The 24,454-nt window shown below is 40.9% G+C and overlaps 1 protein-coding gene and 1 long non-coding RNA gene across 9 annotated transcripts in view; one reads left to right on the forward strand and one right to left on the reverse strand.

The window, feature by feature from the left end:
• AGTR1 (angiotensin II receptor type 1) overlaps positions 1-10,431 on the forward strand; it is a 61,616-nt gene extending 51,185 nt beyond the window's left edge. For all 8 annotated transcript variants that reach the window (XM_025214703.1, XM_025214706.1, XM_025214704.1 and 5 more), the window contains one exon: positions 1,266-10,431. In XM_025214703.1, the coding sequence (XP_025070488.1) occupies positions 1,312-2,391 (1,080 nt within the window). In that variant the 5' untranslated portion in view covers positions 1,266-1,311 and the 3' untranslated portion in view covers positions 2,392-10,431. The remainder of the gene's footprint in view (positions 1-1,265) is intronic.
• LOC102370014 overlaps positions 1-23,401 on the reverse strand; it is a 73,952-nt gene extending 50,551 nt beyond the window's left edge. The window contains exons 1-2 of the long non-coding RNA XR_324882.3: positions 23,288-23,401; positions 22,146-22,216 (exon numbers count right to left, since the gene is read on the reverse strand). This is a non-coding gene — a long non-coding RNA (uncharacterized LOC102370014). The remainder of the gene's footprint in view (positions 1-22,145; positions 22,217-23,287) is intronic.
• Positions 23,402-24,454: the final 1,053 nt, after the last annotated feature.

Raw genomic sequence — 24,454 nt, forward strand, 5'->3', positions numbered from 1 at the left:
TCCAGTTTCCTTTCATTAAGGTACCACAGGGAAATGTGAACCATGTTCGCTCATTCTTTTCCCATTGCTTTTGTATACATAAGTTTCTACTGGAGTTCCATAAGTCTCATACTCCTGATGTTTACATACAGCATGGTACATAAATGGTGCTTACTGGTATGCTTGGAGTAGCAGCTGGCTACCAGTCTGTGAGAATGACAGGAGAGTGGTTTTTGCCCTCCTGAGCAGCCCTGATATTACTGCATCATATACTGGGCATTATGTTTGTTCTTTGTTTTAATATGGCCTTACACCTTTAGTGGCTCTGTGATGAGATTCCTTTGAGCTGTGTTTGTGCTTTAGCTGCAGCTTTGCTGTTGGACCGTGCACAGTAAATTGCAGCCCAGTCCAGCAACCACTGAAGTCAATGAAAAAGCTCCTGCTGACTTCAGTGGGATTTGGATCAAGCCCTGAGTGCATTATTTGAACTTTTAACTCAGCCCAAATCAAAGAATGGGGATGGGTGGGAGTTTTTTGCCTGTATAAGAATTCATTAAGCATTAGCCTTATATATCTCAGTATATTGTATACCTTAGTATAAACTCAAGTATAACTCAGACTTAATCAATTGGTAGGACCTACTCGATTCACAATTTTGCAGACATTGCAAAATCAGGCATTGTCCATGAAATGAGGCAGTGTCTGCGAAATCCACAAAAAATAAATAAATAAATAAAATCCTGGCTCCCCAGTGGGACCCAGCAGTCCTCATGGCCGCTGTGACCCTGCCATGCAGCCCATGATCGAGGAAGGAGGCAGGCTGCCAGCACAAAGAGAAGCAGCCAAGATGGCTGCCACCCCTTACCACTGATTGGCTAAGAGGACTTTCAGTCATGCAGCCCTGCCCCTCTCCAATCAGCAGCCAGTGATCAGGGGCCACATGATGGAGCGCCCTCAGCCAATTAGTGGCAAAGGGCACAGCCACTGGGACCTCTTGGCCAATTAGAAGCATTGAAGGATCCCACCGCAATAAGCCTGCGAAAATTAAGGGCAACCAGCCCCGCATCTGCCCATGAAATCAGCCACCTGCCTCCTCAATTTGAGTAGGTCCCTATTTACTGGTGATGTTCACTGAATAAAGGACTGATAAATTTCTTGCTTCCTGCTTTCTTCTGGATTGAAGTTAAAATTTCCTTCACTGAACTGAACTCATAGTTGTCACCATGCACAACATTTTAAAGTTTAATTCATTCATTACTAACTGTTTATCCCTTTTTTCCTCCCAGGTGAATTTTATTTTCCTGAAACTAGCATACAACTGAAAAGATCAAAATGATCCTAAATTCCTCTGCTGATGAGACTGTTAAAAGAATCCACGTTGACTGTCCCGTTTCAGGAAGGCATCCCTACATATATATTATGGTTCCAACTGTCTACAGCATCATCTTTATTGTAGGCATATTTGGAAACAGCTTGGTGGTCATTGTCATTTATTGCTACATGAAATTAAAAACTGTAGCCAGCATATTTCTGCTGAATTTAGCTCTGGCTGACTTGTGTTTCTTAATGACACTGCCACTGTGGGCAGCCAACACAGCCATGGAATACCACTGGCCTTTTGGCAACTGTTTATGTAAGATAGCATCAGCTGCAGTAAGTTTTAACCTGTATGCCAGTGTGTTTCTACTCACATGTCTTAGCATTGACCGTTACCTGGTGATTGTACATCCAGTGAAGTCACATATTCGGCGCACCATGCTTGTTGCCAGAATAACTTGCATCGTCATCTGGCTGCTCGCAGGAATGGCCAGTTTGCCTGTCATAATTCATCGTAATATAATTTTTGCTGAGAACATAAATATGACCATGTGTGTTTTTCGATATGAGACCCATAATATAACACTCCCTGTTGGCTTAGGTTTATCCAAAAATGTGTTGGGCTTTTTTATTCCCTTCCTAATCATTTTAACAAGCTATACCTTAATTTGGAAGACCCTGAAGAAAGCTTACCAAATTCAGAGAAACAAGACCAGAAACGATGACATTTTTAAGATGATTGTGGCAATAGTATGCTTCTTCTTCTTTTCCTGGATTCCTCACCAAGTGTTTACCTTCCTGGATGTGTTAATTCAGTTGCGTGTAATCACAGAGTGCAACATCCTCGATATTGTGGATACAGCTATGCCTTTTACCATCTGCATTGCTTACTTTAACAACTGTATGAATCCCTTTTTTTATGTTTTCTTTGGAAAAAATTTTAAGAAATACTTTCTGCAACTACTAAAATACATTCCACCAAATGTCAGAGCACATCCAAGTCTAACAACAAAAATGAGCTCCCTCTCCTATCAACCATCAGAAAACATAAGCTTATCTGCCAAAAAGCCTGTTATGTCCTTTAATACTGAGTGACGCTGTTCGCAGTAGGTGTTTTTAAAACCACTTCACGTATGAAGTTGCAAGTGACAAAATTCACTGACAGTCCTGCCCATCACAGCTACCTGCACATTGTTAAAAATTAAATCATCTAATACAAATCATCTTATGAAGATATAGCAGTGGACTTTTATTTTATATTGCAGAGAACTGTTTGGGTTTTTTTTTACTGAAAACAACATAAGGGTGGATAGACATGTCAGAGTATCTTTTACCATTCTGCCTTTTTACTCAGAACTTTGAAAAAAAGTTACATACCGCTCCTGGAAACATCTCACAACTCAGCTGAAAGAATGACCATTTATAAATTAAAAGAAGCCTGTAGAATTCTCTTTCTACATACACATGGGATTCTAATCTAAATATTTGAAATCTTATACAAGGAGTTAATAGAATTGCACAGAATGTTTGAGTTTTTTCACATGATATTGGATATGTGAGAAAAAGTTAACATGTATTTTTTCCTAGTACCACAAATATCATGTATCATTATTATTCATCCAGTTATTCAAATACATATCTGCTACAGATATACCTGACCCATTCCTTCTTCATAGATATTGAAGGACTACAGGAGCGGGCTAAGTATTTTTTGCTATTATAATTCATTTAAAATATGGCAAATTTTGCTATAATATATCAAATATAGCTTTATTTATTAAATATAAAATAATGTCTAAATCTATATTCCTATTAATTATATTCCATGCAAGGAAATGTTAGTTTGTATACCCACACATTTTTATTCAGATGGGATACTTTTAAGGCAGTAGTCTGTATGCAAACCAGTCTTGTTCTGACCTTACTCTATTGCTGTTCCTTTCTGACTAAAACAGGATTGTTAATGGGGTAGGATGCTACTTCATGCAAGTAAGAGGATCAGGATATGCCTGGCTGTAATTTATATACAACCGGTAATATAAATGTCATCAACAAGCTTCCAGGATCAACCAAAACTATTTTCAGAGAACACTCAGCCAAATGATGATTAATTAATTATATCTTCTTACAAAGTCTCAAATTTCCAGGGTATCATAGCTCTAATTCTGAAAAGTTTAATAGTTTTTGCTTATTACATGTTTAATAAATCTGCTCTCAAATGCAGCGATAAAAATCTAAGACCAAATTTTATTCCTGTCCTCTACGAAGTTACGTTGCATTTATACACAAGGAATATTGGTGTAAGCAGAATTTGATCTCTATAAAACACCCCTTGACTTCAATGGAATTAACCTAAATCAGGGACATCAAACACGCATCCTAAATCTTGGATCCAGCTTGAGGCACTGTTGACTCTAGCCCTCAGTGCTTCTGGTGAGCTGAGGAATTAAGGGGCAGGGCAAGCTGGGGGTGAGCCGGGTGCAGGGCACAGTCTGCTACTGGGCCCTCCTGAGGATGCCTTTCATCAGCAGGAGAGTGAGCAACAGCTGTGCCAATAGTGAGACACCCCCACCACCCATGTTTACCCTGTTGTTGCTGCCACTCCTACTCATCTCACTGCTTCTGGTCTCACCACCACCAGGTCCTGAATTGGCCCATGGGGTGGGGTAAATTTGGCACCACTGACCTAGATTTACACCAGATTAATGAAGAACAAAACCTACCTCATCCAAAAGAAAATAATTCCAGGCAATAAATCTACACTAGCCTACACATGAGAACAGTAGCAGCCATTCAAGAAAACTTACACCAATGTTTTTTTCCCGATATTGTCTTATCACAGTTTTGAGCTCAACCCTCTAGAAAATACTGGCCAGTTTGAATGTAGTAGCATTTGTTCTCACAAGCAAATAATCTGTTTATAAAAAAATTTGCCAAAAGACAAAAACTTTCAAAAAATCCCTGATAAAGTTAGATGAATATTGTAAACAAATATATAATGCCAGAGAACTATCAGAAATGCAGCATTTCTCCAGTTAGAGAAGATATATTTAACTTGATTCTGCTTATTAGAGGTCAGGGATAATCCAACAGCTGAGCTGTTCAATGTTGGTTCTATGCAGATCCAACATACAGAAATATTATTACAGGATTATTTTACTCTGGAAACTACATGATTTTCATAGTTGACATAAATGACTCTGGGGTGGAAGCAAACATGGGGAACTTGATCTACTTTAATGCTAAGGAAACAGTATAAGGGGTCAGGAGTCCTGGCTTTTATTTTAGCCTTATAATTCATTTGCAACTTGATTTTACACACCTCTTAGATATGCAGTGCCTCAGTTTTCCCAGCTGTAAAATGCCTACCTTTCTGGATTCTCATGAGGATTAATAGTAAGCATTGTAAGAGTATTTGATAACATGGACCATTATTTAAACATAATTAAATTTAACAGTAAGATATACTCAGAATTAGAAAAATGAATACATGTTAAACAAAGGCAGTAAAGCAATCATAACTATGCATTTAATGGCAGATATTTAGGCTAGAACTGCTCTCAAATGCATACATGAAATGTCCAATAAAAATCAAGGGGAAATATTAGGCCATTGTATTTTAAGCAGTATCCAAAGTAGTTTCATTGCGTTCACGCTCAGTAAATTAATGCAGGAGTATCAGATCTTGACATATGTGCCACATAGGCACAAACATAAACCAAAAATTATGTCCTGTCCTAACAGAGAGTATCCATCACTCCCAGTAACAGGTTAGCATGCTCTAGAGGCTTGAACCATAAACATGCAATGTAAATTCTTACATTTATTTAAGGTGCAAAGTTATTTCCCTTTCTCCTTTGAAATCTACAGCTCTCTTCCTATAAAGCCAATCCATGTTCCCAAGTGGGACATGAGTTCCATAGAAGTAACTGCCTCACAGGCTGCAGAGTTTGGGGTTTTTTTTAATTAACTAAGGAGTGGCTGAAGAAGATTTTTCCTGTTCACCGTACTTGAAGATACCTATGAGAGGGTTTTCCCACTTGATAGGCTGCTGCCTCCTGATGGAAAACAAGAAACTTAACCAGTAATAACCAGAAGGGAAAGAATGGTGTTACAACAGAAAAACGATAATACAGTTTTCTTCAGGACCAATCCTATACTTTTAAGAGAGTTTGTGAGTTCCTAATAAGCAGAGGAAAATACTGCTCAGGGTTCTAAGCCTGCCCATCTCACAGCATGTACACTAGGAAAGGGAAGGGTTGCACCTGGAATGTTTTACTAAATAACCAGAAGTGCTGGAAAAGAAAGATCCTTCTGAACAATGCTAGTCAGGATCCTTATTAGCGGATCAGAAGAAAAAATTGTTTTTAGCTGTTAAACGTGATTAGTTGTAGTCCTCCATATACTAACATATTAGCATGTGCTGGAAAAAAACCCACTATGGATGAAATAAGATCAAAATCAGTCATTTAACAAGTGTTAAGCAAGATGCACAGCCTTCAGGGACCCTAATTGGGAGATGGAGGAACTAACTGTTTTAAAGCCTGGAGTCAGAGGCAGAACCATTATTTGCAGTTCCAGGGCTCCCTGCAAAGCCATCCAATTGACACTAATGGGCAAACTTTCTCCTGACACTGGTGTTATGAACAGCTGCAATATACTATTACCAGGGCAAAGACCCATTCCTGTCTGTCATTCACAGCTTTCAGCCCACCCTGGGCCCACCCTGGGCCCACCCTGCATTGAGGCCCTGAGCTAGCAGAGTCAAAGAAGGGACTCTTGCCTTTGGGGTATTCTTTCTGGGGCCTTGTGGGTCTTTTTTCTGAGCACCGCTTTGAGTTACCCTTTAGCATCACTGCTTGCTTGGCCAACATCTCCATAGTCTGGAGCCACAGCAACCACCCTCCCCCCCACCCCCATTTATGAGCCTCTCTCTACAAGTCCAAGAGCTCTCCCCTAATTAATCAAATAGGGTTATGAACCCATAATTGCAGTTCCCAGATGGAGGAGATACCCTTGATCTTTGCATATTAAATTCACTCCTGATGCATTGTATCCCCAAACTTGAAAACCCCATAGGAAAATAGAGAGAGACACTCCTGACTTGATGGAGGGTGAGATCAGCAATAACTTCAAAGACCCAAATGAAGGATCCCTTTTGCAGGTGCCAAACTCTACTGCTAGCAAACACACCACAGGAGCAATGATAGTATGCACTCAATCTAACACTGCAACCACCAGCAAGATCCACTTGATAGCAGCTATGAGCAAGGAAACTGGCACATACAGAGAATCAAACTATATACTTGGCAGGAGCAGGTGTTTCCGGTTAATGCTTTTTATGATGCTTTTGTCCTTAGAACCCTATTTACTGTATTCCTTCAAATATAAGCTTCCCTTGAATTTAAGATGCACCCACATTTTCTGATGCTGAATGTAATAAAAAATAAAACATCAGATAAGGAAATGTTAATAGGGAGACAACCTCCGTGGTGCATAGAAGAGCTTTTACTATTTTTAGTCAAATATTAGACACAAACCTTTTTAGAAGATAGTATTTTGTTGTAAAAACTGAATCTTATATTTGAAGAAATAAATAAAGTCATTTGGACTGAACTGCTTTGTAGAGGGCTTACCCTGCTCTCCTTAGGCAGTTTCAGCTTCTGCACCAATGTTGCCTTACCTGGCTGTCAGTGGGAGATGAGGGAAAAACAAATTTTCCATTTTCCACCTGCCAATTTGCAGTACATTTGCACTCTCTGTATCAATACCATGGACCACAGGCTATAACAGCTGCTGCTCCTGTTTAACAGGGAAGGAGTAATGGCCAGAATATACCCATTATAAAGATCTTCTAGCTACATAGCCATTTTCTCCCCTCCAGTTTTTTAGAGAAAGCTGTTGCTCCACAATCTACTGTGACAATTCAGTTCTTTGCCTGTAGTGGGGAGGAAGGAATAGGACTTGGTTTCACAGACATTTAGAATTACTTTCCTGGATTGCAGTGGATCAGGCCTGTATAATTTACCCTCAATAAAAACGTTAGTTATCCTCCATACCTAAGATGACAAACACCTTAGAGCTTAGTAAAAAACTATTCGTAAACATGCCGTATACTCTTCATATGCCTATAATTTTAAAAGATATACATTTATAAAGGATTTTTTATCCTGAGAATGACAAAAGCAACCCACTTTACAAACTACTATTCTGTCTCTGTACTGTCTTTTATTGGTGTGGGGAACCCATGCTGATATTAATGGGGTTTCTAGCTGTGAATCAAGGACAGTTGTAGCCCTAAATGCAGGAATCATTTTATCAGCTCCTGTTATGTCCCAAATACATTCTGTTACCATGTTTAACTGATATTTTCTATTTCCATTTCCCTTCAGCTAGCAGATTCACGTTTAAGCAATGGAATGCTTGAAATTTCCATGCATTGTATTTATTTCTATTTATTGCGTGATCAGACTTTATCTCTCTCATGTTTCATACTGTACTTTCTCCCAGCTTGGACTTTGTATTCTTATGCTTCATTGTATTATAAATCTGCACTGATTGGGCTAAATTCCAATTAAACTGTCCCAGGGATGAATTTGGCCCATTAGCTTATTTCCTTGTGTTTTACAGTGATCACTTAAATTATTCAAAGTGAATGTTATGTCAAAAAGGTTTTTTGCCATAATTACCAGACTCCTTATTTTGTTAAGGTTCTTTTTCATATACTTGAAACTACAGCAGCAGAGGCATATGTGATTTCTGAGTTAGAGGGTTTTGTGTAGTTTCAGCAATGATTCATCTCTCATCTAATGTGACCTCCTTCCCAAATATACTATATATAAGAATTGTAAATAATCCCAAAGACAACTTTGCCATGGAAAAAGGAAGATTTGTCAGAAACACTGAAAAAAAGCATAAAGTGGAAAATTGGTTGAAAATGTTCAGCATTTGAGCTTCTGTTTTGTTTTGTTTTTTTAACATCAGATAAAACAATCTGTCCATTTACATTAACAATATCTGGATCTAACCATTCTTTTCTCACTGCAAGGCCAAGAGAAAAGGTTCTCCTCAACCCTGTTTCTTCATGATGCTGAAAGGCCTTGCCAAAACCATGTAACACTTGTTAGTGTAAGTTGATGAGGTTGCATTGTCAGTCACCAAGCCTGTATCGACAGGGACCTGGCTACCAAGGCTGAGCTAACAAACTAAAAATCTTGATGGCAAGAGTTGCCAGACTCATTGTCCATACTGATTCAGATCATTTGGGGGGAATAGCATATGAATATAAAAATAGGTATGGATAATTTCAGTAGGCTAGTGTGTGCTCTATAACTTTAAAATGCATATATGGGAAACTAAGCATCAAGACAAATGTTGAATGTTTTCTACAATGTTTCTTGTGCCTGTATAATTTGTAATGTAGTGAATGTAAACTGTTTGCTGCTTCATTAGAAATATTTTTAAAGCAAAACATTTCTATTATTCTTATTTGTACTATTCTTGTATAGAAAAAAAGTTTTAATTATCTGACTGGTTAATATTACTGGACAGGTCATTACTGAATATATATATTTTTCCAAAGAACAGCTCTCCTGTTATGTCAACTAATTGGAAGTAACATTTCCAATTTTTTGTAAACAGTCAAGAATTATTAAAACTCTAATGAAAAGCTGGAAAATGGAGCTTTCTTTGTCAATATCAGCCACACCAGAATGCTCCTAAATTAACACTGTGGTTCTTTATGGCATCAGTCTGCATTCTTTGTGCTTCACTCTGAACCAGTTCCCATTGAAACTGATGCAAATGACTTCACTGACAGTCAGATCAGCCCCCACAATCCAGCAACCATTTTTTACTGAAGAATGCAGGACTGAACCCAAATTTAGCAGTCTGAATATGCTGAACTGAAATGAAACAGCACTAACTGTTTCAGTATAACCTACACTGATTTGTTAAACTTCAAAAGCCTTGCATTACTCACCTCAGACAAAATCTTTCACAAGCTTCCATAGTGGCGAAAATTGATGATCATAGTAAATGGAGACCTAACATTTTGTCGTACTTTATCTCTGTGTTCTTTATTTGAACTGTAGCAGTTCAAATAAGGTTACAATCAGGATAAGGACCTGTTGTGACAAGATTTGTAGAAACATCCAGTAGGAATCATAACAAGGGGCCCATGTAAAAGTGAAAGGATAGTGTCAAGTCAGTTTTACAGAATAATTGGCGGGTGGTAAAAGGAGGTGGGAAAGGCAATAGAATGAAAATAATTAGTAGAATTGGTTGCCAAATAGTAGAGTATTTAGGACAACAATGCAAAAAAGAATTAAAAATAAATTTATTCCACAAAAGAAAGAACTATTTTAATTTCCTTTTTTTTTTTTTTTTAAACAAAAATGTTTGAAATAGCTCCCTCATTTCAAGCAAAAATGTTAAAGGTTTGTTATGGGGTTTTGTTCAGTTGTGAAACCCCCCCCCCCCCCCCGATTTCCAATTTCCTCAAAAATATTAAAATTTCCCTCCCATCTTCATGAACATTGGGTCCTTCCTAGCATAAATAAATAACTAAATAGTATAGACTTTACAGTATAAAGTTTATACAGTATAAAGTTTACTATAGACTAAACAGTATAGACTTTAACCAGGGAGTAGTAACTAGTTTGCCTTTCATGAAAGAGGTAGCCTTATCTTTTAGAAACTCACTTAGTCATTCTATATCCATTTAAGAAAGGAAATATACTCTAAGTATCTGTGCATTAACTTTGCATAACTAAGCTGAGAACAGCTATTCCTTAGTTTACTGCGTGATATATACATATAGAAAATAGAAGCCAAAGCAGGAAGTAAATGTATGCATTCATGAAACATGAAATTAATTCTGCTATAACTACGTGTATTTGATTTTACTAAACAATTATGCAAGACAAAAAGAATAATTAAATGAAAATTTAAATGTTTTAATTTTTTTCATTGTAAACAATTGTAAAGTAAGCTAACCATGTGTAAATCCATGCTCTCCGTGTATATAATGAATACCTTAAATAGAATGCAGCTTACTTAGAGTATCCTTCATTGTATAAACAAATAATGTGTATGAGGTATGAATTTCACACAATAAAAGTTGTTTATTTTGAAGCTGTTCCATGAAAATGATGTAGCACATTACTGAACTTAATGTACAGAAACACTAGAAAACATTGCACATGCTTCCACATATTATGCAGAAGAGTATGTCACTGCAAAGCATTTCATTGTTACCTGTTGGGAAATGGTATATTTCTGAAGTTTTTAAGTAATTTTCTGGGTATTTACATAACTTTAATACTTTTTCTTGATAACATGAGAACTGAATAACAGATGCATTATTGAACAATTATTAAATAGCTTTTAGGTACCAACAATTGATTTTCATATATTATTCATTTGAAAACTTTTAGACAATTGACTTTTAGACAATTGACATTTAGAAATTTTAATTCAATAGTAATGGTATTCTCAGAAAAGGTAAATACTATTTGTCGGAAAATATTATTTCCCCCTTCGCCCTTTTCTAATTTTTTTTTAGATTTTGAAAATGCACTTGCGTATACATCCACTTAATCTTCAGTTCATACCTAGTGGTAGTTTCTTTCACATTATTGATTTATGAACTTTTTATCAAATCTACATGTACACATGTTTTGTACCATCAGGATCAGCAGGTGTGCTAAAGCTACTATTTAACAACAGAAACTAGAAAGCTTAGCTCCAAGGTTATTTCCTTGCTTATCTTCCAATCTCATGTAATTTTGGGCAAGCCATTATACTGGTACTTCACTGTGACTCTTATTTATTCACTCAAACCACACTGGCACTAAATCATAAAATCATAGAAAGTTAGGGTCAGAAGGGACCTCAGGAGGTCATCTAGTCCAAACTCCTGCTCAAAGCAGGATCATCCCTAACCAGATCATCCCAGCCAAAGCTTTGTCTAGCCAGGTTTTAAAAACCTCCAAGGATGGAGCTTCCACCACCTCTCTAGATAACCTGTTCCAGTGTTTTACTACCCTCCTAATGAGAAAATTCTTCCTAATATCCAACCTAAACTTCCCTTGCTGCAAGTTGAGACTGCTGCTCCTTGTCCTGTTATCTGCCACCACTGAGAACAGTCCAGCTCCATCCTCTTTCAAACCCCACTTCAGGTACTTGAAGGCTGCTATTAAGTCCCCTCTCAGTCTCCTTTTCTCTAGACTAAATAAGCCCAGTTCCCTCAATCTTTCCTCATAAATCATGTCCCCCAGCCCCCTCACCATTTTTGTTACCCTCAGTTGGACTCTCTCCAATTTGTCCACATCCTTTCTGTAGTGGGAGGCCCAAAACTGAACACAGTACTCCAGAAGTGGCCTCAGCAGTGCTGAATAGAGGGGAGTAATCACTTCCCTTGACCTACTGGCAACACATCTACCAATGCAGCCCAGTATCCCATTAGCCTTCTTGGCAACAAGGGCACACTGCTGGCTCATATTTAGCTTAGTGTCCACTGTAACCTGCAGGTCCTTTTCTGTAGAGCTGCTGCCCAGCCAGTCAGCCCCCAGCCTGTACTGGTGCATGGGACTGTTCCATCCCAAATGCAGGACTTTGCACTTATCCTTCTTGAACCTCATGAGATTTCTTTTGGCCTAATCCTCCAATTTGTTTAAGTCACTCTGAATCCTAGCTCTATCCTCCAGCATATCTACTACTTTCCCCAGCTTGGTGTCATCTGCAAACTTGCTGCGGGTGCACTCTATGCCATCTTCCAGGTTGTTGATGAAGACATTGAACAAAACCAGCCACAGGACTGACCCCTGGGACACTCCATGTGATACCAGCTACCAACTAGACATTGAGCCATTGATTACTACACTGAGCCCAGTGCTCCAGCCAGTTTACCCACCTTACAGTTCATTCATCCAGCCCATTCATACTTCCTTAGCTTGCCTGTGAGAAAGGCTTTATCAAAAGTCTGTCTAAAATCAAGGTACACCACATCCACTGGACCCCTGCATCCACAGAGCCAGTCACCTCGTCATAAAAGGCAGTCAGGTTGGTCAGGCATGACTTGCCCCTGGTGAATCCATGCTGACTGTCCCCAATGACTTTTTTCTCCTCCAAGTGCTTAGAAATGGATTCCTTGAGGATCTGCTCCATGGTTTTTCCAGGGACTGAGGTGAGGCTGACTAGTCTGAAGTTCCCTGGATCCTCCTTTTTCCCTTTCTTAAATATGGGCACTATTTTTCTAATCATCCTTTTCCAATCATCTGAGATCTCTCCTGATTGCCATGAGTTTTCAAAGATAATGTTCAATGGCTCTGCAATCACATCAGTCAACTCCTTAAGCACCCACAGGTGCATCCCATCTGGCCCCATGGACTTGTACATGTCCAGCTTTTCTAAGTAGTCCCTAACCTGTCCTTTCACCACTGAGGGATGCTCACCTCCTTCCCAAACTGTGCTGCCTTGTGCAGTAGTCTGGGAGCTGGCCTTCCCTGTAAAGACTGAGGCAAGAAAGGCATTGAGTACTTCAGCCTTTTCTGCATCCTCCGTCACAAGGTTGCCTCCCCCATTCAGTAAGGGACCCACACTTTCCCTGATCCTCCTCTTGCCACTGACATACTTGTAGAAACCCTTCTTGTTACCCTTCACAGCCCTTGCTAGCTGCAATTCCAATTGTGCTTTGGCCTTCCTGACTTAATCCCTGCATGTCCGAGCAACGCTCTTATATTCTTCCCTAGTTATTTCTCCACGTTTCCACTTCTTATAAACTTCCCTTTTGTGATTTAGTTTACTGAAGAGTTCCCTGCTAAGCCAAACTGGTCTTCTGCCATACTTGCTAGTCTTCCTGCACATCGGGATGGTTTGTACCTGCATTCTCAGTAAGGCTTCTTTGAAGTACAGTCAGTTCTCCTGGACTCCTCTCCCCCTCAGTCTGGCTTCCCAGGAGATACTGCCCATGAGTTCCACGAGCGAGTCGAAGTCTGTTTTTCTAAAGTCCAGGGTCCTTACTCTGCTGCTTTCCATCTTTCCTTTCCTCAGGATCCTGAACTCAATCACCTTGTGGTCACAGCTGCCCAGGTTGCCATCCACTACTACATTCCCCACCAATTCTTTCCTGTTTGTGAGCAGCAGGTCAAGAAGAGCATGGCCTGTAGTTGGTTGCTTCAGCACTTGCACCAGGAAGGGTCATTCTTTTAAAAACTGTGTTCAGATTTTGGACGAACGTCATTAAAGATTATAAAACAAGAAGAATATGTGGACTGACAAGTGCTAGTTACAAATGGAAATGCTAAGTATGTACCCACAATGGTTAGAAACCTATAATATGATTTTACATTTTTTTATTAATATGGTTTGAATCTTAACTTACATGATAATCTTAAAAAGGTATAAATGTTTAATGTAGGTAAATATTCCATTCAGTTTGGTTCATTCTAATAAGGGTCTTGATCTGACAAAATACTCATATGGTTTTACTTAACATAAGTCCCATTGAACTCAATTGGCATATCCCCAGGAGCAGGAACATGTTTCCCCAGGCACAAAGAGCAGCAGCACAATATGTGCTGCTGCTGCTTATCCCCAGGATACACTCATGCCACGCACGCTCTGGTGTGCAGCACGTTACCCCGAGTGGGGTAGGGGAAGCTGGGGCCAGCACAGCTGCTGGCCCCAGCAGCCTTACCTGGGGTCCTGGGGGCCTCCCAAAGCTGCAGCTGCAGTGATCCTGTAGCAAGGGACCTGGCTGGAGTTGGAGTTTGGCTCCAGCTGGCCAGGCGTCAGTTTTAGATGGCATACGCTACCTCCACATGCACTGCCCCGCTTTTTCAGGTGCAGGTTTTTTTGACCCCAGGATCTTCCAGGGTCAAAAAACCCCTCACACTACAAATTACCAGTGCGAGGAACACTTGCATGTGTGGCACAGATGGGTGTGCAGCGCTGCATGCTGAACATCCACGCTCACCTGGACACACCCAATAAGATTACTTGCAAGCACGAAGTTGAGAACGTGCAGATGAGTTTGAGAGACGATGGCCAAACCATACATTAAAAAGCTATTTTTTGTCACTAGTATATTAGTTGTTACCTGCAAGTAGATGAACAAACTATACTATTATCAAAATACTACAAGAAGGATATGGGAGATTTGAAAAAAATCTGAAGATCTCAAATGAAAAAATGCAAACGTTTTTATAAGTTATAGAGAAAGGACATTTTACCCAGACTTTCAGTGCTTACCTTGGAGCTGTGTTCGGGCCAAATCCTTTATTACATTAATTCCACTGACTTTAACAGAAGTTAGACCACAAAGAATCTGGTCCATTGTTTTTATTTAAAGAATTTAAAAGTAACAGTAAGTAGAACTGTATTCTTCTGTCTTACAGTTCTGTTGATAATGTGTCTGTGCACCAGCAGGAGTTAATAGTTTAATTAAATAACAAATCTAGCCCCATGTAACTTTTTGGCCTTGACATTTTGAGTTCTCCAACATAAATAAGTATTTGCCTAAGTCTCAGCCACAGCCCTATCTACCCAATTCAGTATCCTTATGTTTGCAAACTCATGCATTACCTATGCAAGAGCCAAACTTTTAAACACTGCAAATGCTGTTGGGATTTGGCAAATGCTTAAATATATGATATTCTCCAGTTAATATTAACTGGTTTTTGTACAGCATGTTCTTTTCTTAACCTTCAGCTAATACTTGATCTGCAGCTGTTAACTTTGCTAAAAAGTATGGAGGAAAGCACATGGGACAGAATCACGGATGCAATCCATAGTTTTATCATCATTGTTTCTCAATGCAGTGCATTTCAACAAGGGGAAACTCCTAAGGCTGTCTCAGCCAGATACCATTACTCATATATTCATGAAAGGTTACTCTTATATTCATGGAAGGGGTTTTTTTGTGGGGGACAGGGGTTGGTAGGTTACTTCAAATTAGATACCATTATTTTGAAAGGCTACTTTTAATATAGGAGAAAAAAACAACATTCAGGTGTGTTGATTTAATGGATATCATCAACAAATATTAACACAGATATTCTTCTATTTTTATTTGTTACTGTGTATTTGACAGCACATCACTTGCAGTCAGTTTCACTGCTTTTTCTGAACATTTAGTTTCTCCTTCTGTTTGTTTGGGTTTTTCATAAAGCAATGGGAGATAAAATGCAAAGATAAAATATAAAGATAAAACAAAAGAACTGATAAAAAATTTAGAGAAGGTTCAAGGGCAGGCATAGTAAATGAACCTGCTTCTAATTATAACACTTTTTGCATCTGAAAATGATTCATTTTTAAGTTGTCTTTGGGCCTCTCCACTCCTAACAAAAAGGAGTTGGTTGTTCCAAACAACCTTCAATCCTCTTTTAAAAGCCTACATGTTCATACACTGCTGCAATCAAGAATGTAAACTCAACATGCAAATACCTTTTCAACCCACTAAAATTCCTCCCACCCAGAACTAAAACTTTTGTGAGATCTTGCATTTCACAAATTTATTTCAGCAACATTTTGTAACCTAATATGGAGAGGTCTGCCACCGACTTCATCAAGTCAGTGACAACCAAGCCTTTAAAAAGGCAAAAGCAGTTCTGAAATGACAAATAATAAACTTGTTGAATCTGTTCCTTGGAGCAAACTTGTTAACCTAACACTTCTGTTATTTTGCAAATATCATTCTGAGATGTACATACATGCCTCCTGTTCCCTCTAAACAGGTATTGTTTGATGAACAAGTTCTAATTCCCAGCTTGTTAAAAACTGCTGCATGTGTAAACAGTAATACTCAGAATCTCTGGCAAGGCACAATCATTGCACAGATTGCTGGAAGGATTATCACAAATCTGAAGCGCTGATTTAACCCTTTTAATGTTAATGGGAGTTTTATTACTGGCTTCACTGGAAGCAGACCAGTGCTGAGTGCTTGGAAGTTCAAAGTAATGACTATATTTTACAATAAAAAGTAATAGTAAAATTAACACTTGTATAAACATTTCATCTTCTAGTATACATATATCAGCTGTTAGCATATAATTAGAAAATGCTTGCGTCATGAGGGTATGTAGACAATGCAATCTATGGGGTGCCTAACTGAAAGCAATGCCAGTGAAAATGTCAGAACCCAAGGTAGAGGGGGAGGGAGTGGGGAGCATCTGTTTGGATAAAAGATAGGTATGAAACATGGAACAGCTACAATATAATTCAATTAATACAGCAGTAATCCTAAATCTTCCCCTTTCTTGCTCTTTAAACCAGCTTCCTAGCCTTTTTCTCTATATTTTCCAGTGCAACAACGTTTCTTTGTATCCCATATTAATCAAAAAATTAACACAATGATATTGGCACTAGATTCTGTCTTGCTGCCTGACAGTTAGAAATAATTTGCATTAACCACATGTACAGTGTTGCTTAGTAACACAGATAGTAGAATAAAGCAATAAATTGCAAAAAAAAAAAATCATAGCAGCATAAAAACTTTTTATTGGCACTTAAGCATATTTTTCCCTGATTGAAGCAGAATTCATGAAACAATTACGACCCCATGACAAAGGCTGGTAATGATTAGCCTTCAAGAACTGCTGTTATTTTCTGACAGTTCAGAAGCTGTTTTTGTTTGTTTCAGGAAAAGAAGCATCAAATCTTTTATGGACTATCCAAAAATGAACAGACAGAATAGCGCCTGTTAATTATCTAGTGCCAGCATTTCACTAAAGATTCCACTGTAAAATAGACGACTTGCTTGATAATTTAGAATTCTAATTAATTCTTGTCACCCAAGTAGGGTTTTTAAAGTAACAACATGCACTTTAGTGCCCAGCACTTACATTATGTTGTATAAAGGTGGAAAACATATAACGCAATTACAGTGAAAGAAATATGAGGGGAACAACAGTTGTGAAACAAATTTATTAACTACAGCCAAAAGAAATGACAGGAAAATAAATGAGAAAAATAAATGTTACAAAGAAAAAGCCAAGGATGTAAGAAAGTCTTTCTCCATGAGCTCTTTCAGATACTCTTCTAAAAGTCCTAAACAAGATATACAATCTTTCTTGTAACTAAAGGTTACTTTTACTTAAGTAATGGAAACATGGATTTTCTTAATAATTTAAAGCAGGAGTGGCACCACCCCCTTCTGCCAGATTTCCAAACCTGTGGGGAGTCCTGGCCCTGCATGCTAGTTCAAGCACCTGATCCTGGCATGCAGAGTCAGGTGAAGACGGCACAGATCCAATCTGCACAATGATGCTTTCATACAAGGATGGACTCTTAATTCTTAACCCTGTGTCAAGGAGACCAGTTCATGGATCACCTTTGCTTCCTCTCACAAAGAGTGATAGGTCTTCATGCCTAACCATTGTTCCAAATGGGATCATGCAGCCACAGTAGAAATAAAGATGGAGCCATAGCAGCAGAACCACAGGGGTCCATTTCACAGTCCTTGTTTCATGGGACACTTAGTACATGCTAAATCTGCATAGTATTAGAGTTAAGACATGTTCTGAGAAGTCACATAGTAATGTTCACTATGATCTCTAACACACACAGCTCACCGATTGTCAGTCCCAGCTCCAGGACTGCACCACAGTCTTGAACTGATTCCACTCAGTCTTGTGAACTAATACTTCAGCTGAGTCTACCAATTGTTGATGCCAGCCTCAGCACCAGAGCCTCATCAGCATGGACCATTTCCCATGGAAAAATAGAAACCCCCCACAGATTTTCCCTTTTAACTGAGAAAAACGTGGATTTCTCATTTTAATGAAAAAATGTGGATTTTCCATTTTTGCAAAGAGCTCTCTGCAGGCTGGCAGAGCAGGAGGAAGGCAGTCAGGCAGGAGGCGCCATTTGCATGTACATGCACATGGCCACCAGGCAGCCTGGAGAGCAGCTTCCGCAGGTAAGTCTCGTGGAGGAGAGGGAAGTGGTGCTACCCTAGAGATCTTCAAAAGGAGATCACCCCTACCCTGGAGATCTTCAAAAGGAGGCTAGACAATCACCTAGCCAGGACCATTTGACCCCAGCATTCTTTCCTGCTCATGGCAGGCGATCGGACTTGATGACGTGCTTAGGCCCCTTCTGACCCTACCAACTATGAAACTATGAGAGGGGGATTGAGGTCCCATATAGCTGGGAAGGAGGGAATTGGGCATGGCTGGGGCTGGGAATGCTGCCCAGCCGGGCAACGCGTGGGGCTCAGGGCTGGAATGCTTGGCCACGGGGCCCCAATGGGGAGCAGAATGGGAACGTGGGTGGCTCATCCAAGGGGCGGGGGGGCAGGAGAGGCACGAGATCTGTGCACGGGTTGGAAGCAGGGGCAAGTTGCCCACTGCAGGCTCGGGCTCCCTGCCCTGCTGCCCTCCCCCTGGGGCCTCTGCAGCCCAGCAGATGGGACCCAGTGTGTCAGGGCAGAGTGGGACCAGCTGGGGAAGCCCGTTGCTGCTGTTGCGAGTCCCATGCTCCCCTGGCAAGGTGCCCCCTTCCCACTCAGCAGCAGTGGGGGTGGCAGCACAAAATTGTGCCCCTCACTGCTGCCAGCAGCAGCAATGAACTTCCCTGCCCAGCCCTGCTCTGCCCTGCCATACTGGGTCCCACCAACTGCAGAAGCACCAGGGGGAAGGGAGCAGGGCGGGGAGCCTAAGTCCACAGTTGGCAGCCCGCATCCAGCACCCCCACAGGCTCTGCTCCAGGCATGCTGCCTGCAGGGGAGGGGGAGCCGGGCTTCAAGCTCCACACCGCCACAGCAGCAGCCAGCTCCCACGAGTGGTAGGCCCGGGTCGGGGGCCGCCCTGCTGGCCCCATAGTCATAGCAGCTGGGGGCCCCTTCTGGCAGGGCTGGGGGGGCAGGGTGCTGTGGGGGGGGCAGGGTCACCAGCAGGGCCCCCTTCACTCACCAGAATGCAGGTCCAGGCCCCTCACTCCCAAGCCAGAGCTCTCCAACCCTGTGGGTGCCTGTCATTCCCCAACCACAACCCCACAGCCCTACTGCTGCCCCTCACTCATTACCCACATTCCCCCCATGCTTGCATGGGACCCAGCTGGGGTCTACCTGACAGGGGCTCAGCCTCCCCCCCCCCCACCAAGCTTCCCCATAATTCAAACCCTGTGGCAAGCTGAGGTGGAAGTGCAGGAGGAGGGTTTAAAGCCTCCCTCCCCTCTCCCACCAGTGTGGGACCCCAGCCGAGGTCTGCCTGGCAGGAGCACAGCAGCCCCTGGCAGGCTTTTACCCCACTTCCACTCAAGCAGCAGAGGCAGGGGCATAGCCAGACACTGGCCCTGGGCCGGCACACTGAGGTGGAGAGGAGGGAGAGGGGTTTAATCCATGCCCCCACCCCCTCCGCTTGAGCTGTGAGTGGGGGGAAAGCCTGGCAGGGGCTGCTGCACCCCTGCCAGGCAGACTCCAGCTGCCTGAGGATCCATGACTGTAGTAGATGGGGTTTAAACCTGGCTGGTGGGAAAGGGGAGAAAGAAGGATTTAAATCCCCTCCTTTTCCTCTGCCTCAGCGTGCCTGCCTAGGGCCTGGCCATGCCCCTGCCCCAGGGTGGGGACAGCGGCAAGTAGGGGGAAAGCCTGTGAGCAGCTGCTCCAGGCAGACCCAGCTGCAGTCCCGAGCTGGGTTCCCATCCCCACCCCCTTCCTACAGCCAGCAGGAACAAAGATAGTGCTCTGCCTAGGAAGCAAAGGGGTGGGGCTAACCCTACTTCACTGGAGCAGACAGCCCAGCCCAGCCCAGCCCAGGTCTACAAAGCATCCTGGGATGCTGGAGGATTGCGAGTGAACTTGAACCAGGAAGGGATCTGGGACAGAAGTTCCATTAATCAGTTTGACCTAAATCAGTTAAGTCTGATACTACATTCAGCCAGGTTTATCTTAAACCAGTTTTGACCACTTTGAAAGCAGTTTATGTGCACTGAACTTCTGTTCTGTTACAGGTTTAAACCAGTTTCTGATCACTTAAACCAGTTTGTGTGTAACTTCTGTCCCTGGCCCCAGTATAAACACACAGCTGTAAATGTGTACATGCTTGCTGTAGAGATAATGCTATAGATACATAGACTGACTTGGGGTAAATTGTTTTCCTTTGAGATTTTCATTCCTTTTGTTCTACACTGAATGACAGACGTATATAGATACGATACTAGAACTTATAAAAGTGACAGCTAAATAAATGTGCATCAGCTGCATATGTGAGTTTTTCTGGATAATAAAGCAGAGGGATAATTTATTAATGGTGTATCTTTAACTTCCTGTTACAAAAAAAGAAGGGTTTTATTTTTCCATTGGTTATGCAACACATAAGGAAAATTTGTACATAACATTTTGAACCAGTTTAGTTGAGCACTTATATCTCATGTCATGTTACATTGCCAGGGTAAGTAGTTTACACAGTCACTTCTTAGAGAATGACAAAGACAAAAAAAATCCATCGGATGTTACACAAAAGTGACATGTTGACTTTTGGCTAGAATCATCCTCCATTTTCTCATGAACATGAAGTGATCCTCATAAACCTGATATAGCTGCTATCATTAAATACCTAAGCATCTGGTGTAAACTGTCATAAGTCCATTGCCTACAATGGAGCTATGCCAATTTACACCATCTGTGCATCTGTCCCTGCCAAAATCTATACAACAATGATCTGACTCACTCTATCTTATACAGGACTGAGTGAAAACAACAGAAAGAATGTTACCACCTTAAATGCAGTAGTCAAGCCTGTAGACTGATGCCAATCTTTTAAAATGTCAGTCACAATAGATTACATTTAATTTACATTGATTATAGGCCAAACTTACTACCTACCAGGGATTTGGCTTCAACTGATGACTCAAACAACAATCAAACAAGTAATAGCCTTGTGCTTTCTAGACAAGCAGAGTTGTTCCAAGCGTTTTGCTGCACAAGCATCTGTCCCCTTAGCTAGACACAATATATATGCATGATATAATAAAGCAGCTGTTCCTAATGGATTTTTATCATGTTGCAGAATTATGTTATAGATATATAGGGATTATACTTTTTTCTATATTGCCACTGGCTCTGATAGATCCATCTGTGAACTCCCATTTCTTTCAGTTCACTAACTCTCTGCTGTCAGTGAAATTTAATCAAGCTACCTATACATTTTCCTTATTTTTCTTGCCTCCTTCCTCTATCCGTTCATTCTCCTTCAAGCTTATCCCATCTGATGTCTTCCATATCTCCATAAGCTCTCATGAGCGTTCCTAACTCCTTTGTCCATTGCCACTCCAGCTCCGTATGAGCACTGCAATAAGAATCAACTACTATATCCTACAAAAGTTCACACGCACTCACCCACCCCTTTTGGCTCTAAAATTCAAACAGCCAAATAAGTGGGTTTTTTTGTCCTTGACCAACATTAACAGCCCATCTTCCCCCTATCTATCATTACTATTCACATTTGTCTAAATTAAAATTAAAAATTCAGAGAGAAGGGACGCTGTTTTATAGATTTGTTCTATAAACTACTATATACACTGATCAAAAGTGAAAAAATACATAAGAAATGAGAATTCACTATAACAATATTTGGGCCTCATTCAAAATGCAATTAGTAATGGGAAATTCTTGTTGATGATTTTCCTGGAACATGCACCGTGCTATAATAAAATTCAAATGCCTTTATTATAATCCATTCTCTTAATGCCAATATTTTGTTGTCTTACGGGACGGGAAAACAGAAAAGTTAAAACTCCATGTCAGTGAGCTAGCACGTTAGTTATAGACCTGGAATTAGGAGACTGAGGGTTGTAAAAATTCAAAATATTAAAGGGCAATCATGGACAAAGAAGATCAATCTTACCTCTGTGTGCTCAGCCCTCTACACTAGGTTGCTGTTGAGGACAGAATCACTTTCTCCCAAATCTTTGGCACCTGCACCAAGACAGAAATAATCATTGTGCACCTTTCTACACAAAATTAGTTTTTTAAATTTTAGAGCTCTAAGGTCATAATCACCTCATGGTGGTACGCTATCCAGTGAGCCACAAAACTGACTTGAATTTCCTTGTTAATTTTGTAAAATAGCTCCGATTTTGCTGAATTTTCAGGCAAATTAACTAATCACTACAATTTTTTTTTCTTTTCTGAAAGACAGATACATCTAGAACTGAAGTACACTAAGAAAGAAATCAAGCTAAAATACCAGTCCCTAGGGTTTTTTGTGCTGGGAACAAAACAAAACAGAACAGGACCCAGCACAAGATACAAGCAACAAGAAATTCAAGCAAAAGCATTACTCGAAAGCATTTTCTGTGCTTGGAACAAAACAAAAAAGAGCCAATCTGTAAACTAAGCCTTCCCCAAATCCAAAAACAATGTTATATGCCAAAGGAATCACTTTTTCACTAATACTTTTGGAACAGTGTAGTTGTTGTTATTAACTGACTAGTAAGGAAATATTTGGGGGTTTTGTTGTTCTTTTTAATGATGAAGCAAAACCAGTTGATTCTGCTGCAAGCAGAGCACTACAAAAGTAGAAACAGTTGTTCATCCACTCTCTAGCGTAACATCTATATTATTTGCCAGCATGCAGCACCTCCTTATCAAACTTGCTGGACAAGAGTTCAGACATAGTGCCTTGGGAGTTGCACGTGTACAACTGAGATCAGAATTTAACCAAATATTTTCTTTTCAAGCCTGACTTGCCAGAATCTTAGCAATGCATCACTTCATAGATACAAGGGCAAACAGCCATGATGTAACTCCATGGGTTTCCCAACACTGGGTTGACTGAAGCCCACAAACAGAGTGCCCACACCGGCAGCAGGACTGTGACAGATAAAATGCCCTAGATTAGAAGGTAGTGAAGTGATACTATCATATCTGCAAGCCTCTGGCTTCTCAGAACAAAGGGGAAGTGAAAAAAACCTTATGCCAAAACATTTCTGCATTCAAAACACTGCACATCTTTGTATTTACAACACCACAGAAACAGTAGCTTACCTCAGCTAGACTTGCTCATCTCTTTCTCAGGCCCCCTTGCTCTCAAACAGCTGGTGCTCCAGTGAGTCGTCTGTTGGGGTGCTTAGGCTTAATCCTGAAGCAAACAAACCTCCTTCTTCTAGAGCAAACAAAATCCAAACATGCATGATACTGCTTTGGCTCTCCCTAGGCTGCAGTTTTCTCTCCTCAGTGCAGGCCCTGCTGGACTTCACACCCTGGCCTTGTCCAGACAAAACAATTATTCCTTCCATAACTTCCCAGCACAGAAAACACAAAGCCCTTCACCCAGTGGTTATGAAGATATCCACACAACCTCTCTTGGTGACTTTGAGTGGAGCTGGGGGAACTACCTGTTACAAGTTCTAGGCCTGGGACAAAGGCTGGTTGCCATTCTCCCAGGACATGTCCTCCACTCTCTATTTTCCTATAGGCTTCTCCCTTTACCCTTCCCAGGATACAGTGCAGCAGTCTCCTCAGGCTTTTGTAAATCAGGCTTGCTCACAGCTCATTACTGAATACCTTTCCTTTCATCTTGGCTGAACTAGAGGGAAATGAGGGTACTACTCCCTAGATCAACACCCAGCCAGGAAAGGACTCTATACTCCTTGGAGTACAGGAGGAAAGTAATATCATGGGTTCAGGCACAGGTAGCTTGGGGGAGAGACAGTGAGCCATGGGGGGAGGCAATGGGCCAGAAACTAGCCTGCTAAGGTCCGTTGGTGGAAATGCCCAGCTCTGGGCTGCCTGGTTGATCAGAAGGCATTGTAATCAAAGGGCCAGCAAGAGATGCAGCCTGCAGACAGGAGGGAAGTGTGGAGGGAACTGTAAGTGTGGGCCTTTATAGTCCCGACACACTTCTCAGGAGGAGTTTGCCTTGCAGCTAACTCCCAGGCACTACAGTTCCTCTTTATGGGGCCAGTATTTGGAGTACAGATACACAGGAACAGGTCTGTCCTTAAAGGGACTATACCACTGTGATGGCTAATCATGAACTTTAGTTACTCTAATATAAATAATTGGGCAATTTTTTAATGTTTTGGAATGACCTGTTTTTCTGGATGTTTAATCCAATTTGGTTTAAAATTCTGCTTGTACAACATCCTGGGTTCTGTGATGGAGATGGGTGTTCTGTTTAAATCGGGCATGAGTTTCTTTTGCAGAACAATA

This window comes from Alligator sinensis, unplaced genomic scaffold (assembly GCF_000455745.1).
Source record: "Alligator sinensis unplaced genomic scaffold, ASM45574v1 scaffold1178_1, whole genome shotgun sequence".
NCBI lineage: Eukaryota > Metazoa > Chordata > Crocodylia > Alligatoridae > Alligator > Alligator sinensis.